Consider the following 17,833-nt stretch of genomic DNA (forward strand, 5'->3'; position numbering starts at 1 on the left):
ATTAGGAAGGGGAAGACTAGTATTCTGATCCAATAGATATTTACCTAAAAGGCAGTCCCAATTGGTTTCTATGAAACTCATGCTTAGGATTGTAGCTTTGTTACAATACACAGCACAGACCAATACTCATACCACAGCAACCCATAGAGAGATGTGTCTAATTTTATTAATTTAGTCTGTTCTAAGTTGTACAATTATGAAAACAAACAACAAAACGACTGCTGGAAGCCCAGGAATATTTACAGTCTCGCCTTGTTGTAGTGAGGTCAGTCTATATTGTTGCACAGATTGGTTATGTTTGGTACCACAAAAAACCTGGACAGTTTAACAATTTTTATATACAGGAAATAAAAAGGAAATAGTTCAAGTATCAAAATACAAAGACAGATTAAATAACAATTTTATTACAAATCAGTTTGACCGCCATACATCACAATTAGCAAAAAGTGTCTACACTGTAAACCAAACTGCCTGTTACCAAAAATCTACCTGCCCTCTTCAGGTACAAGTATAGCAGAAAATCCTGTTTATAGACATTCATACTGATCATGCAAAAGGAGACAATGTAGGAGTGAGGTATCACCCAACCCATTTCAGTTTCACAGGTATAGTGAAACTTACTCAAAAAGTACCACTGGTCTGGTCTGGAAGAGCAGCAAACAAGCCAGCACAGCTCACCACTTGAAGCTATTCTAGATTTTTATTTTGGGGTGTGGTGGGGTGGGGAGAGAATTGGCATGTACCTTAAGTTCAGATAGACTCCTCCCCGCCCCAAGTTCAGTTCTAAAAAAGTCTAAGGCCAGTTTATATGAGCTGACACATTTAACATGTATAGAATAAAAAGATTATTGGAGTTTGATTTGAATGATGTGATTTTCCATTCACAAGAGAAGCAACAGTTCCTTCATCCATCTTAACATCTACAGAGTGTTCTCATAGAGTGATCCTGGACACATACAAGGTAAAAAGTCTACAGAAGACAGACATCTTTTTGAAAAGGGGAACATATGGAGTACTGGTAGAAGCAGCATAAATGGTGCTACTTCAGCCCAATCCGATGCTAGAATAGAAGAAGCATTTTTTATCCAAGACCTAAAAACACATTTGGTGGCAGGAGGATAGGGCATTTTTCTCAGTGTGCTGCAAAACCCTGGAACAAGGCAAGAGTCAAATACTGTACATGCATCCAAACTGCTTGGAGCTGAGATTAACTAAAAGTCCTAGAAAAATTCGAGTCCAGAATGGCTTTCATTTCAGTCTTAACATAATGCCTAAGCAGGAGATGCAGTCATAGATATTGCTATGTCCATGAAAACTCTTGAGAAAGGAAGCACCTGATCAATGGAAGAAGCAAGCTGGAAGCTTTCACCATCTATTTCTGCCAATAACCATGTTCTAAGGCTATCCTTCCTCAGTAACTAACAGTTCAATTTGTATTCTCTTGGAACAGACTTATCAAGTATACCAATATTTATACTGAACACTAGCACAGTCACGGATGGGTATAAAGGAATGCTATGTTTCCAAAATTCATACACTGATTATTTCCAAATCCAGGCCTTTGGCTTTCTCTGCCTTTTCATCAACTAAAAAAAAAAAAAAGAACAACAGCTTAAAGATACAGCAGTGACAGAAGTTGAAATGAGCCACACAGTAGCAGGGTAACACAACCTATATTGCATCTGGCACAGACTTATTTGCACTTCCTCATCTTTCTTGCAAATAAGCCATAAAAGATGCATTCATCACAATCACAGCCAAAACCAGTGTATAGAGACTGTGATAGTCTGCAAGAAACAATTACAACATAAGTATTCTAGAGCTTCCCAGTCATTCTTGGGTGGAGTAGAGCAAGAAATCAACTATAATAGCTTAATGCCCAAGCTCTCTCCACATTTTTCATATATTTAACTATTGTTATTATATTAAGCATCCTTAAATAATTAACTAGTATAAAATGTGCTAATAAACTTCTTAAATCCCATTCCTTCAGGGCACAACCACATTCTTTAAAATAAAATATGGAAGTTGAATGAGATGCAAGGAGTCACAGTCCAGTTTGTGTGTGTGTGTGTGTGTGTGTGTGTGTGTGAGAGAGAGAGAGAGAGAGAGAGAGAGAAGTGTTTTCACCAGAACAGAAATATTGCAATGCCACAGTTCTTTGCATTGAAAGTAGGGTTTGTATCAGGATTTGGTTCAATAACAATCACTGCAGGGTTATACACTGAAAATTTTAGTTAAAACACCCTATTTCCCATGTAAATGCTCAGTGTAGCTATGAAGTGTGTATGATTATCTACCTAGGTTCCAGTACCTTCATAATAAGTTTATTATTGCAGAGACTTTGGAATCCTCACTGCTTTCCCAAGCTAAAAAGTACTATATATCATTTGATATTCTGGCATCCTCTAAGTCTATTTTGTAAGACAGCCATATCATATGTTTTCTTTTAGCAGTTAAGATTCTCCATCAATGCAACATGCTATACTGAAATTGTGATTTGACAATATCACTGCATGAAAATCTTTCAAACTAAACACATAGTATCAGTCTCTTGAAACCTCAGCGGTTTCAGTTCTCTTGCTAGAAATGCGTACTGCTTTTTTGTGAGCTTGTGGGTGGAATCCCTTTTCACTCAACCCTGGAAGTCCTTAAGGAGCAGCCAAGGACACATCCCAAAGCCAGGTGCTGATCTTCATACCGCCAGAGTTTCACTGCTTCTTAGTGCTTTGGCCCTTTACTACATTTCCATGGAGGAACGTGGATGGTCTGCAGTTCAGCTTGGCAGAAGGCAAACAGAATGGGGACAATATTAATGGAGAGAATAATAGGGAATGAGTGATTTCATTCATATAAAACATATGAGGGAAAGTTATGAACACGGCCACAGCTTTGTGTGTGTAACTGCCGTATAGAACAAACCTGTTCATATTTAAATGCTCTGATGTCTCTTGAATAGTTCACCATTAAAAGGCGCATGTACAATGTTACATGGTTTTCAGAAGAACTGAGCACCAATAACTCCTAAAGATGTTACTAAGAGTTGATTGATCAGTGATTAGCATTCAGCTACATGGGCTGTTGAGTTTTAAACTCTTCAAAGAAGGGAAATAATTGCTTTTCTTTAAGAGTCCTTAATTTTAATATCCAAAACTGGTAATAACTCAGTCAACCTTCCTTTGCAGCTATTGTTTTAAGATCTAGGTAAAGCTTGTATCTGAAGGATGCTAGAAGCCAAGCACAACAGATTGTTGGCCTACCTGGGGAAAAAGGTGAATAGCAAATGTTTTTATACTTTCAAAGTGTCCAGAATGCTATACATGACAGGTTCAATAGAAACACAATCAGTATGAGATTTTGTCAATGGACAAGATTGAATTATACAGCCCTGGATAGTTCTTCATGCAAAGAAGAGCAAGGACAGATCATCCTCAACCCAGCACTGTAATATGGGGACATTTTTCACAGTCATGCTCCACATAATATCCCTTATCTCCCAATTTACATCTTTACTAGATCCCCAAGGTGTTAACTGTCAATATTTGGCCGGAGTAAATGATTTAGTGACATATGCCTTTGAAAGGTTTGATCTAGGCAGAGTCCAGAAAATTATTTTTGATTATGCAAATTGGTTACCATGAACAGAAGGGCCTGACAACAAATCATAGTGAGGATGAGAAAGGTACACCACATTTGCTTAATAGACAGCTGAGAACACTCATGTTGGGCATTCTCTTTTTACCAGGCCTGACTCCTAGGGAAAAAAAGAGTAAGAGCTTAATAAGAGCAATCACACTATCTAGTAGACTTTTTATAATATACCATGCAATCAGGTTTCCAGGGTTAGCAAAGACTGTGAGCAGGATCCATGCTCGGAAATCTGTTGAGCAAGAGGTTTGCAAGCTGTATCACAGTGTTTAGCGTCTTCCAAGATGACAGGTAAGTGCGCTACTTGTCGGAACAGTTTGTGGCCATGGCTCAGAATGGAGGTATAAATCTAGATTGAGACAGCACGTACATATTGGAGACCAAGTTCTAAAACAGTCCAAGATTAAGAATACTAAATAGAAAAGGCCAGTGGGGTGCTACTTCACCCCAGAAATTCACAGTGTCAAAATGAAGAGAAAGTCAAGCAATACCAGGTGGTTTCCCAAATCCACATATTCGATTCCCATAGGCTTTCTTTCTCCCACCTTACAGACATCTAAATCAGGTGGCTCTCTCAGTGAGTTACCCTTGTTTCCGTTAGAAGAATTCACAGTGTTCAGCAGAAATCGGATACAAAAAGCTGTTTAGTCATATGGTATTCTAGCGCTTCTGCCTCTGATGGTGCCACACCTAGTGCCAGCAATGGGAGGAAGGAATTTAGAACAGCAGACAGATCAGACTGCAAAGGCACAGTTAGACTGGATGGATGCAGGATTTGTTTTCAGAAGATAGTTGTCTCATACTTAGTGTTGAGGGTCCTCTTGGAATCCTGTTTGGGCTCTACAACCCAGGACACACTAGCATGGGACTGGGAGTCTTGGTCCACTTCAGATGGCTCCAGCTAGAAAATATTGGAAGGAGAGAACATGTAAGGCAAGCTGCTCACCTGAAAATGTGAAGGCAGAACTGGAGATGTTTTTAAAAGGTAACTGGGATAGTTTTAAGTAGATGATGTCTTAAGCCCATTTCAAAAAGGCTTAAGTAGAGGGTGTGCACATGCACAGATATATAGCATTAAAAATATCACCATAAAGACTTGGGTCAGTTTTGGAGTTAAAAGAAATAGAAACAACTTGTTTCAGAACATGAACAGATTTTTTTCAAAGCACAACCCTATATGAAGATAGAATCTTGGCAGTTTGCTGGAATTCAGTAAAAGGAGATAGTTATTAATTAGGAATATACAGCTAGTCTTCAGGGAGACAGTCTGCTATCTATAGTTAGGTTTATTATAGGTCTGTACCAAACCTGTTCAAATAGAACAAAGTTCAATTCAAAGCAGGCTGGTCCAACCAGTCTGATCGCGAACCAGACTGGCCTAAAGAAAAAGGGCGCCTGGTCCGTGATTGAACTAAATCAGACCCATTGGTTCAAATGTCTATGGCAGCCACCATCAGGGCAACTCTGGCCCCATTGGCTGCGGGCAATGATGTAGTGCTGCAGAGACAGGCAGGGATGCAGGCCTGGTACTCTTTTCCTTCCAGGGTCTCAGCAGGGACGCAAAGCCTTTCTACACAGAAATAATGCGCTGCTCGCTATTCCAACCGTTTGCAACCATTCTTCCTGTCTTAGGAAGCTGTCTTATCCTGAATCAGACTCTTAGTCCATCTAGCTCATATTGTCTACTACACTGCCTGGCAGCAGCTCTCCAAGGTTTCAGGCATAACTACTTCCCAGCTCTTCCTGGAGATGCTGCCAGGGATTGAACCTGGGACTGTCAGCATGCAAATCCTATGGTGGACTAGTGTCAGGACATGCTAAAATGAATGATAGGGAATGCCCACTGAAATGCACTGGTTCCTTTCAAATGGTCATAGAAATTCCATGCATTCCTATGGCCATTTGCAAAGAACCAGTGCATTTCAGTGGGCATTCCCTATCATTCATTGTAGTACGTTTCCTAGAGTCTACATGATCCTTGGTTTCTTGTAACAGGAACTCCCCAAATCATTGCATCCCAGTGAGGGGTGTGACCATTGTGATGAGCTGTATGTGGCTATGGGGGCTGTTAGGGAGAGCTTCTGAATTTGTGACTATATGTCACTGGCTGCGGGGGAGGGACGAGGGAGGGAGGAGCAAAAAGGGATCAAAGTTTATTTAAAGCCAGACAGTGCCTGCCTGGCTTCACAGTGCCTCTGAGTTCTGGAGAGAGAGAGCTGCCTGCCTTGCTGCTGCCGCCTTGCCTTGGCTAGGCCCCCTCCCTGCTGCTGGGCCTTCTTGCTAGGCCTTAGACAGAGGCTTCTATCTGTCTCCATTTTTGTCTTTTTCTTTGGCAGTGCTGCTTTTTGTTTTCTTACGTTACAGCACTCCAGTGACTTAAGTGGTTGCTGTTTTTATTTCTGTTCTTTGGGTGGGTGGGTGCCCCACCTGCTGACCCCCCATCTGCCCTCCCCCCAGCTGTTGAGTGCCAGTGTGTGCTGCTCAGCCTGAGCTCCCTCCTGGTCAGGCTCCAGCTGAAGATGCCGAAAGAAGAAGATGTCAGACTAGTAAGCTTCACCACCACAGAGTTACCCTCTTGTTTTTAGGTTAGAGTATTTTCTTTTAAGCAGGGCCTCGTTTGGGGGAAGGGACGTCCAGGAGAGCGCGGGACAGAGATAGGAGCAGGGTTGCAGGCAGAGGGAAGGATGATTCTGGGCAGGGACGAAGGCAGCAAGAGGGGCTTATTCCCCAAGTTGCCTCTGTCCTCCAGCTAGAGGTCATTGCACACAGGCTCACCTATCCAAGTGCCACTTGCTCCCACAGCACAGCTGCCTATAGCAACTGAGGCAGAAGTAGCAGCTCTTCCCTTGGAGGGAACAGAGGAGGAGGTGTTGATGGCTGCTAGCCCAGCCAGATCTCTCTCTCTATCCTCCCCAATCCCCTGGTGGTGTGGACCCCCCGGCTGAGTCTGAGGAGGAGCAGGAGGTTGTTGTTCCTGGACCTTCACAACCTCAGACAGAGGGCAGCAGCCGTGGTGGCCTGCAGCAGAGACCAGCAAACCCAGTAGTACCACCACCACCAATATGGTCCAGGACCAACAACAGCATGATAAGGGGACACTATGAACTCTTCCAAGGTGACCCTACACATGCTGCCTGCACTCACTGCATGTCAGCAGGGGTAAGGACCAGTGTTCCCTGTAACAGGGATTGCCAGATGTTGTTTACTACAACTCCAGCATCCCCAGCTACAATGGCCCTTGACTGGGGATTCTCAAAGTTGTAGTCAGCAACATCTGGGAACACTGGTAAGGACCCTAAGCATCTTGTGATCAGTGTTTCCTCTAACAGGGATTCCCAGATGCTGTTGACTACAACTCCCATCATCCCCAGATGCATGAGCCTTTGCTTGGGGATTATGGGATTTATAGTCAACAACATCTGGGAATCCCTGTTAGAGACAACACTGCTTGGGATATCTGTGATAATGAGGCACTTGCAACGTCAGCACCTTTGAGTCCTTGCTCCTGCTGGCAGCTCTAGGCCAGGGATTCTCAACGTTGGGTCTCCAGATGTTATTGGATTTCAACTCCCATAATCCCCAGGTACAGTGGCCTTTGGCTAGGGAATATGGGAGTTGAAGTCCAATAACATCTGGGAACCCAACGTTGAGAATCCCTGTTCTAGGCCATCTGGTATACCCTCAACTAGTAGCAGCAAGGCACAATCTCCTCTCAAGCAGGGGACGTTGCCAGCTGCGCAGTGGGTGTAGTCAACAGGCAAGCGGTCTGGTTAGCCAGAGTCTCATCTCATCACCCGGACCATCAGGAAGATAATGGCTCTGGACCAGTCATTCCATATAGTGGAAGACACTGGCTTCCACCGACTGCGTGCCCCCGATTACCAGATCCCTTCATGCACCACCTTCAGCAGGCGGGTGGTGCCCTCCCTGTACCGGGCATGCAGGGAGGTCGTGTCAGGGCCGCTGGAGTTAACACCAGCTGACACCAGTATGCACTTCACTATGGATCTGTGGACCAGCTGTAGTGGGAAGCACGCTGCTTTCATGTCCTTCACAGTGCACTGGTAGGGGCAGGAGAGACAGGAGACATCTGGTGGTGGTGTGGCCAGTCTCTCCCTTGCAACAAAGCCCAGATGGGCTATGCTGCATGTAGAGTCACTGGACACTGCCCACAGGGCAGATGAGCGGTCGGCGGCCATCGGACGCCAGTTGGAGGAATGGCTGGCTGGGCAACCAAACCTGCACCAAGGGTTCCTAGTCACCGACAATGCAATGTGGTGAGGGCAGCCTGTCAGCTGCAGTTTGAGTCCATATGGTGTATGGCCCACATTCTGCATCTGGCTGTGATAGACACACTTGGCCTCAAGGAGGCTAAGGACAGGCAACACTGAGCCCCCCACCACCACCACCACCACAGGCCCTGCTGCCACTATGACTGCTCTTGTAGAGAAGTGCTGCAAGATAGCAGACCATGTCCAAGGGAGGCTAAGCAGGCAGATGCTACGGAACAGGCGTGCACTCCGCCTACCAGAACACCTGACCCCTCAGGATGTTCAGACCCTGGGGAACTCCACCCTTCTCTTGCTCCAAGCGCCTGCAGGAGCAAGAGGTGGTCATCAACTCCCTGGCAAGGAGGTGTGGCTTAGGAGTGTGTGACCTGTCCAAGGTGGACTGGAAGCTCATTTCCTAGGTTGTCTTGACACTCATGCCATTGCTTGTTGCCATGAACAGCTTGTGTGCCAAGACAGCAACACTGAGCCAGGCTTTGCTGCTGCTCTTCTCCTTGAGATGGGTGAGCTCCAGACCTCAATGACCACTGGGGAAGCATGCGCTTTGGCAGGTCAGATGAGCACTGGAGTGGTGGAGCGGCTCATTAACACCTTGGCATATGTAGAGCATGTTTTGTCCTGCCTATGTAACTCAAGGATGCAGGGCAACACTGTCACCCCTGACAAACTGCCCACGTGGAGCGACCTCCTGGTTCAAGAAGTTAGGCAGGCCAAGGAGAGAAGACCAGGTCAGAACTATGAGAAGGATGCTGGAGTGCCTACTTCTGCGCACTCCACCGTCTGCAGCATCAGCACCGTTTCTTGGGACAGCAGTGTGGTGCCCCTGGCAGTGTCAACACAACTGACAGTTCTGCCCAGTCTTCTGTTCTGGTATACCTGCAGGAGCTGGTGGTGGCAGACCCAGAGATGGAGCCAATCCAGTTTTGGGCAACACATCGCCAAATCTGACCAGGCTTGGCAGTGGTTGTCAGATGGTTCATCTCCTGTCTGCCAACCAGTGTCCAGAACAAGAGAGTGTTCTCCATGGCTGGGCACTTGGTCAACCCCTATCACTTGCGCTTGGATGCTGGCTTGATCAAGCAACTGGTCTTCCTCAAGGCCAATCTCCCCCTGCTGAGCTATCCTGAGTTGGATGTGCAGAGTGAGTGACTCATGGTCACTCACACCCGCTGCAACACCACTGTCAGCTCGCCCCACCCTGACCAACCCCCAAACCAGATGTCACAATTTGTCTGTTAGTGCTACTGACACATGCAGACACGCATGCGCACACACACCACTAGGCCCATGATGATGATGGACTGCTGCCCTGAGGTCCAGCACCAAATTGGAGGCAATGGTGGAGCAAGCAGGCAGGCAGGTTTGATTTTTTGTGTGTGTGTTAGTGTCATTCCAACCAGACACGCACACATCTGGCCCATGATGAGTATGGACTGGTGCCCTGACATGTGTCAGCCAGGCAGGCTGTCAGCACAGCCAGTCTCAGCCAGTTCTAAGGTCAACGTTTCCCTCCCAGACACAAAGAGAAGAAAGAAGACGAGTAACTATGTGGTTTTCTTTTCCCTCATCACAATTTGATAAGCTTGCTGTGCTATTGCTGCTGGTTTGATGATGGACTATCTAGTTTTGCTGGATCTCAGATCAACGAAGGCAGAACTTGGTCGCCTTCCTTCCTTGAGACTTCTTGAGGTGTGGTCTGTGAGATGTGGTGAGAAATGGACAGTGGACCTCAGCTCTCTCTAGTGTGTGTAACATTTTCTTGGTGATGAACTGAGAGATGAACTCTATGTCTGTCTTAACTAACTTGTGCTCCACTCAGTGCATTGGTCTGCTGTGTCTGCAATCTGCATTGCAAGGTGTACTCAGTCAAAATGTGGCTGAAGAGGTTGTTGTTCTTCTAGTTTGGCTCAGCTAATGACTATGCTTGCAAAGGCTGCTGCTGCAATGGAGTCATTGTTGTGTGTCAGTCTGTGGGAGAGCAACTTGTGCCAATAATGCAGCATGGGCACCTGGCACTGTGGCTAACGGATTCTGGGTCAGTGATTCTTTTTTGGACTGTGTTTTCTGCTGTGTTCTGTGTTGGGAGTGAGGTTTCCTTTCTTTGTACTGTGGTGTGTGTTGCACTTGGGTGGCAGTGTGCGCTGTTTCACCCATAGGGAATAATGGGGACTCAAACTATCCCATTCATTCCCCATTGGTAGTGCCTAGATGCCCGCAAAACAATCAGGCAATTTTTAAGGGATTTTTGAAATGTTTCTGGGTCAGTAGGTCAACCCTAACTTAGGGCTGACCTACTGACCCAGAAAAACACCAAAAATTCCTTTAAAATTGCCCGATTGCTTTGCGGGTTTGGTGGAAGGTAGCACCCATCATGCCCTACTGCCCAACCTGCTTTGGTGTCCCTAGATGCTACCCATGGGGTATAATGGCATGGTCTGAGTCCCCATTATTCCCTATGGGTGAACTGGTTCGAACCAGTTTGTATGAACAAACCGGACTGGCCAGGTGGTTCTATTGAACCAGTTCACAAACCGGCTGTTTGGTTCTAATTTTAACTGAACCATAGAAACTGGTTCCACACATACCCCTAGTTTCTTAGGTCTGATCTATTTTCTCAGACATTATTCTGAGTGCTTCAGTTTTATTAACAGGGTAAGCAGCATATTTTACAATGAAGCAACATTTTAACACACTGGAAAAAAGATTACCAGCTTGTCCTCAAAATTCCTCTCCTGTAATGTGAGGGAGAACTGAATGAGTCAACCTACCAACAAGCTCAAAACAGAAGTGAACATAGAGTAGCAAAGCTAAGGGAAGGGATGAAGGAGGCTTTCAAGAAGTTGGCTTGATTACAAAAAGTGCTGTTCATAACCAGAGATATGTGACTGCAAGAAAGGTAAAGACCTTAGCTCCTTGACTAACAGATTGCAGCGGCAGATAGGAGGGACGGTGTGTAGTACAGGTGTGACAGTAACAACAGCGACTATCGGGAGGGAGCGGCACCTGAGGAACAGGAGCAAGCAAAACACAGACAAAAGGTAACATTAAAGGAGAGCAACAAGTATAGATAGCAACATGGGCCAGCACTCCAGTGTGGACTTGTTTCCTTGTTAGAACAAGGGCTTGGGCTGCCAAAGAACTAATTTACTACTGAGTTAATCTGTTATTGTTGATGTGTTCCTGCCTGTTTTACAATGTACACAGGGAGCTTAAGGGAGACCATAAGGCACCAGCAAATAGTTAAGTTATTATCTATTGAGAATGGCTAGATAATTAATTAGAAATCAGATTGCACGCACTGGACTGGGCACACTTGTACCAACGTAGGAAGCCAAAATAGTTTTGCACCAAAAGCAGTACATTCATTTTAGGGAGGGGGTAAAATAGTCTGTTGACTGCCTGAACTGTAATAATTCTGGATGTAATGCAATTTTACAGCACAGCTTTTCTAATGATAGTAAAAGAGACAGTCCAGTGTTTTCATGGGTTCCCATTTTATTGCATTTCGGCAATTTCATGCACAATTCCCAGCCAAGTAGTGCAAAAATTTCTAGGGGTTAATCTAAGCCCCAATATTTTATATGTGGCCATGTATCCTTGTGACAAACACCTCCCTACAGGTGATGCCATGTCACAAACACACCACTTGTGACAGGAATGTGATGCACATTCTCTATGATTAGAAATTAAACCAGGCACATGGATCTACTGCATCACATCACAGAGTGGAAGAGTTTGCTATTGGTTAATGAATAGTTCTTGTCCATAATCCTTTTCTGAATAGTACATTTTGAGAAAACATATTTCTCAGCCTCCCTTTTTGGGCTTTCAAACTACCAGCATCCTCAAAGACAATTCTAATATGTGATTAACATATGCAAACCACAGAAAAGAGTCTGTGGCCCAAAGAAGTTATATGCATTGTTGGCAAGAACAAGTCAACACACATAAAAAAAATTAGGACAAACACTCCATAAAATACATGAATGGAAACTTCATTTCTGATGTTTTAGCCTGTGTCATAGGGAAGAATATATAGTGGCTTTAAAGGACAAGCTTGGTATTTGTATAACTATTAAATTCCAGTGTCTACAATAACTTGCAATCCCTTATATTGCCTCATAGTTGCTTGATGAACTATTAGCTCTTACCTGCCTTACTTACCTTAAATGGCTCTAGGGAGTCAACAAGAACTATAATCGTTCCTCCCCTTTCTAAGCAAGTTAAACATAGACTATTATCTGCGTGTAGTGTGTTTTCTCATCTCCTGTGTACAAGCATCACATTACATACTAGCATAAAGCTACATGGAAACAAAGTTCTTCCCAGATACCTACTGCTGATTTCCTCATGCTGGCTCGAGGTTTAGGCACCGGTTTTGAAGATTTTGTTTCTATCATTTCAGCTGTCAAAGCACCTGGGGGTTTTGATTTTTGGGCTTGGAGGGCCAGCTGGTAGGCTACTTCAAATGCTTGCCCCAACGTCAGAATGATTTCATATGTCAGATTCTAGAGAGAAGGGACAAAATCATTTTCCCCCAATTCAAAGAGAACTGTGTTTTCAGCAAAAAGACAGTACTATGCATCATCTACAGGACAATTTTGTTGTGTTTTATTTATAGGCAAGGGCTTGCTTGAGGCCGAGTAGACAGTATTTCTGAGCACTGCAAATTCACATGCAAATAATACATTTCTCAAATGACAGGACCATCTTCCCCAAGGTAGTGATCAACACCACCCTCTCAGCTTTGAATTCATAAATCTGTATGCATTGACTGGTGAATGTCACTGGACTACCATTTTCCATTCTTTCCACTAGGAAAAGGACCCCACAATTTAGGAAGGGGCTGTCTCAAGTCTTTCCCAGTGAATGGCTGAGCAAAAAATGCATTTTAAAATCTTTGTTTTGTGCAATTAAGTCAAGATATTTGTATTTTGCTCATAATCCCTGGAAATAAAGCCCCCTATTTTATTCAGCACTAAAGGGTGTTAAAGCCATGCAAATGTCTTTATTTTATTCAGTTCAAACATCTTCACTGCAAGCAGGGGTGGGGGAGCAAGCAGTTCAAGTAATATCTGATAAGGGGGAATTTTCATACAAAAGTGTAAGAATGCAATAGAACTGTACCAATACAAAACTGTTGGATATAAATAAATAGGAATAGTAAACTTATTAAAGCTGAGCTGAAATCATCTATTTAGCTTTATCTTATTTAAAACATTTGTTTAAAAGATTCCTTCCTTTACATTCCATTAAAAGGCTATCAAGGCAACTACCATCATATAATCAAACAATCCCAATTTTAAATTCTTATTAATAAAGGAAAACACAGAGAAAGCAAACACACACACGCACACACAAACACCCCAGAGCAATTAAAGCCACAACAAGAGGGCATAGGAACCAATACATCAATAAAAAGCTAGATGAACTAAATATGTTTTTATGCCTGTTCAAAAGCCGGCAGTGATGGGGCAAGTTGGGCCTCCCTGGGGAAAGAGTTCCAGTTTTATTATCTGGGTGCTGCTAACAATGCCCTGTCCCATGTCCCACCAATCAAGCTGCTGCAGTTAACAGGCCAGACAGTTTCATGTGGAAAGGCAGCTCTTCAAGTATCTAGATTCCAAGACATACAGTTTGTTTTGCTCTCATTATTTTTGAATATTACCTCCATTTTTTTGGGGGGGGGGTGCGTTTGAAAAGTGAAAGTCAAAGGCTGAAGGTCTGAGCTGAAGCTCCCAAGCCTGGGGAGCAACAGAGCTAGCTGAACAGTCTCCAAACCTGTGAAATCATGCTGAAGTTGGGATACACAGTCCCTTCATATATGTGTGGCAAGCCCACCTCTTGCCCATCTAGCTTTAGACAGGACAAGGCTGGCACCAGTCACATGGGGGAATGTGAAGCTCACACCAAGAATACAAAAAGGGACACCGTCTAAGCTTTAGCTCAGCTCGGCCAGGGAGCTTCCCCACACTTGTCAGAAGAATTTCTGAGATTGTACAAAGCTTGAGAGCATCCTTGAATGGTTCAAATAGCCTTTGAACTTTTACAGACTATCAAGGATAGTTCAAATAGCCTTTGAACTTTTACAGACTATCAAGGATAGTTCAAATAGCCTTTGAACTTTTACAGAGCTTTGTCTGGGTTGTGATTAGTGGCCAGGACTTGGACAAGTAGAGATTCTTGTGCAATTCATCTAGCTGTTCCACAAAAGGTTCCATCTCCAGGATGCACACAAACATTAAAAAAACCTTAATGAACAGTTGGCTCAGCTCTAATATTTACCTCTCCCTTGCCAGACATTATATCATAAAGGGGGATATGATAGCCGTCTTCAAGTACCTGAAGGGCTGACACACACAGTTGGAGGAGTGGACTTGTTTCTCTGTTGCTCCTGAGGGCAGGACTAGAACCAATGGGTTGAAATTACAAGAAAGCAGATTTAGGCCAGACACTAGGAAGAATTTCCTAACTGCAAGAGCTGTTTGACAGTGGAACAGCCTGCCTCATGCAGTGATGGGTTCTCCTTCACTGGAGGTTTTCAAACAGGGGCTGGACAGCCATCTGTGAGGGATGCTAACAGTCTCCTGCACTGATCAGGGAATTGGACCAGATCTCCCTTCAAGTTCTTTCCATCTCTAAACTTCTATAATTCTATGTTTTACAGAAAAAGCACAGGATGCAAAAGTTTGACAATGTAACAGTTAACATGGTAGGCAAAAAGGAAGAGTGTGTTGTGGACAATTTCTTGCTGCTGCCCAAATGTTAGTGCAACTATCACCTTCTTATCACTTAAGACCATTAAGAGGGCCTGAAAGCACAACCGATATTCAGCAAAACCAGCATGGTACTTATAAGCTGGAGAACCTGCTTTCAATTGTTTTTTAAAAAACATTCTCATACTCTTTCTCACAGAGATTACCTGAACAGCTACTCCCACAGCATGGACTCAGCCCTTCCTCATTCAGAGGGAGATGAACAGAATTGAATCAGCAAGCTCCAGCAGTATATTTTGTGTAAATCCTTGCAAACCATCAGTAAATTTCATTCCAGAACTTTACATTCCATCCAAACTACCTAAAGATGATCTTTAACAAGATTCTTTGTAACACAAAATATCAAAAGTTTTGACTTTCATATGACTTACTACATCAATGGTACTGAAGACATGACAATAGTGGTGGCTGGTCTGCAAATCCTTGGTGATATAGGCAAACGTACAGAGATCCTCTGGGTCCTGGGCAGCACAGGAGATGTTTCGGATTTCATGCTCAGCAATAACGTTCTGCCAAACAAACAGTCAGCTCAGTGTTTACAGAGTGAGCTTATCTTATGTGCGCAGTGTGCATGATTCAGGCATCATTTAGCTTACTTAACTTTGTACAAATCAGATTGATAGTAATCAGGTTTCTAGTATCTCCAGAATTTCTATTAACTTCATATTATTATTGCTTTCATGCAATTTTAACTGAGTTCTTAAGCAGATGTGGCCACACTCTCTGAAGTCAATAGTTAAACATGATTGAAGAGAGGGGACCACCCCACAAATATCTAATTGCCCCACCATTCAGTATTTATAGAATTCCCTCAAATCCTCAAACAGAATTGGCTATTAGTTTATATTCAGTCCTTGAATACACCCTCTGAAGGCATGTAAAATAATGTAATGTATTCTAAGCCCCCCTGGAAACTTTGTTGAAATGAAAGGACTGGTTATTAAATAAATAGAAACCCTTCACTGATTTCATAAGAACCTAAGAACAACCCTGCTAGGCCCATCTAGTCCAGCATCCTGTTTTGCACAGTGGCCTACCAGATGCTGCTGGAAGCCACAGGCAGGAATTGAGGGCATGCCCTCTCTCCTGCTGTTACTCCCCTGCAACTGGTACTCAGAGGCAGGCAAGGCAGGGATGGGGAGAGGCAATGGAAAGTAAAGGGAAATGGTGTATAAGGAATCTCTCTTTGTGTTCCATGTTCTCCACCCATGGCAAATCACATCTCTGCTTTTATGTGTCCAGTGTAGAGTATATTAATGTAGAATACAGTAGGCAGTCCTGCTGCCATCTCTTCCTAAGATCAACAAGGGCCTCATGTTCAGGAAGTCTGCTGATCATGCTGATAGAATTCCAAGTAAAGCTGATAACTAAGATAATTATTGCAATCCTGCTGTGTCCTTTCATTTACTCTCCCTCAGATTGTAGAAACTGGGGTTCAGTCAGTTCAGCACTTGCCCAAGGTCTTACAAAGAGCTTGTGACAGGATAGGTGATTCTGTGCTCTTAAGTCAAAAGCATCTGTCTTAAACACTGGCTTGCCCTTGCAGATGCTCATTCCTGGTGCCTCTCCATACTCAGTAGGTCAGCCTTCATTACGTTTCACTTTAGAGAAGCACTGCTCACTTCCTCCATTCAATACTGCTTGATTGACTAGTGCTAGTCAAGTGCTAGTCAAGTGCTAGTCTGTGGCGTATTTCTTGAGTGGATCCTTTACTGTTGATGGTTGATCCTAAAAGGCAGAAGCTATCCACCACTTCAATGTCTTCATTGTCAATTCTGAGGCTGGTTGCTGTACCCGCTGTCATTAGTTTAGTCGTCTTTACATTTAATTGTAGTCCCATTTTTTCCCCACTGTGCTCCTTGACTTTCATTACTAGAGCTTGCAGATAATCTGCATTCTCAGATGTCAGAGTGGTGCCATCAGCGTAGCTCAGGTTATTGATGTTTCTTTTTCCAACTTTGAAACCACGCTCATCTTCTTCCAATCCAGCTTCTCTCAGTATATGTTCAGCATATAAATTGAATAAAGAGGGAGAACATGTACAGCCTTGTCTTACTCCTTTGCCGATCTGGAACCAGTCTGTTTCATCATGTTCTGTCTGGACTGTGGCTTCCTGTCCTGTGTATAGGTTTCTCATGAGAACAATGAGATGTTCTGGGACACCCATTTTCCTAAGGATATTCCACAACTTGACATGGTCGACGTAATCATAGGCTTTTCTGTAGTCAATAAAGCACATATTGACTTCTTTTTTGTATTCTTTGGCTTTCTCAATTATCCAGCTTGCATCAGCTGATTCAGCAATGATGTCTCTTGTTCCTCAGCCTTTTCTGAAACCATCTTGAACATCCAGCATCTCCCTTTCCACATAGGGCCCTAATCTGTGTTGGATTATTCTGAGCATTATTTTGCTAGCATGTGAAATTAAGGATATTGTGCGATGGTTTGCACAATCTGTTAAGTCTCCTTTCTTTAGTGTGGGTATGTAGACTGACCTCTTCCAATCTGTTGGCCACTGTGTCATTCTCCAAATTTGCTGGCATAGTTTGTTTGGAGCTTTGACTGATTCCTCTTCTGTTGCCTGCTATATTTCTGTAGCTATTCCATCAATTCCTGTAGCTTTCCAACTTGGTAATAACTGGAGTGCTGATTTAACTTCAACTTCCTCTACTTAGAGGTTCTTGCAAGTAGGGAATATCTTCTAGAGTATACTAGAAGCATACTTTACTATACTACTAGCATACTTAAAAACTAGGTGCCCTTCACATGCAGCTGCAGCTACTGATGTGATTGATCACAGGAAGCTGAGAACTGCACAGGAATGTATTTGTATTTGTCATTCAATTTTATATACTGCTTTTCAACTGAAGACCTCAAGGCCATTAAAATTTAAAATGCACAATGTTCAGTAAAAACATTAACTCCATATGAATGACCAAGCCACGTGCAATCTACCCAACTTATGTATTGCATCACATACAGCTGTGTGGTATTTCATCACAGTAAAGCAGCTCCCACACAGTTGCACAAGAAAGGCACTAAGAGCAATGTCCTACTGAACTAGCAGACCCGGCACATAGCATCTGTGCCGCTAGTTTGTCGCTGTGCTTTCCTTCCCCT

General features: G+C 43.6%; 1 protein-coding gene across 17 annotated transcripts in view; it reads right to left on the reverse strand.

Annotated features, from left to right (window-relative positions):
* Window positions 1–144: 144 nt before the first annotated feature.
* ANKS1A (ankyrin repeat and sterile alpha motif domain containing 1A) overlaps window positions 145–17,833 on the reverse strand; it is a 245,708-nt gene continuing 228,019 nt past the window's right edge. For 5 of the 17 annotated variants that reach the window (XM_053246235.1, XM_053246238.1, XM_053246233.1 and 2 more), the window contains 4 exons: window positions 15,085–15,222; window positions 12,275–12,445; window positions 10,842–10,940; window positions 145–4,549 (listed from right to left, as the gene is read on the reverse strand). In XM_053246235.1, coding sequence (XP_053102210.1) covers window positions 4,430–4,549; window positions 10,842–10,940; window positions 12,275–12,445; window positions 15,085–15,222 — 528 coding nt within the window. In that variant the 3' untranslated portion in view covers window positions 145–4,429. Of the gene's footprint in view, window positions 4,550–10,841; window positions 10,941–12,274; window positions 12,446–12,524; window positions 14,344–15,084; window positions 15,223–17,833 lie in introns of those variants that run through there. The other 12 variants (XM_053246248.1, XM_053246239.1, XM_053246247.1 and 9 more) reach the window with 10 other exon arrangements.

The sequence above is a fragment of the Hemicordylus capensis genome, chromosome 4 (assembly GCF_027244095.1).
Source record: "Hemicordylus capensis ecotype Gifberg chromosome 4, rHemCap1.1.pri, whole genome shotgun sequence".
Lineage (NCBI taxonomy): Eukaryota > Metazoa > Chordata > Lepidosauria > Squamata > Cordylidae > Hemicordylus > Hemicordylus capensis.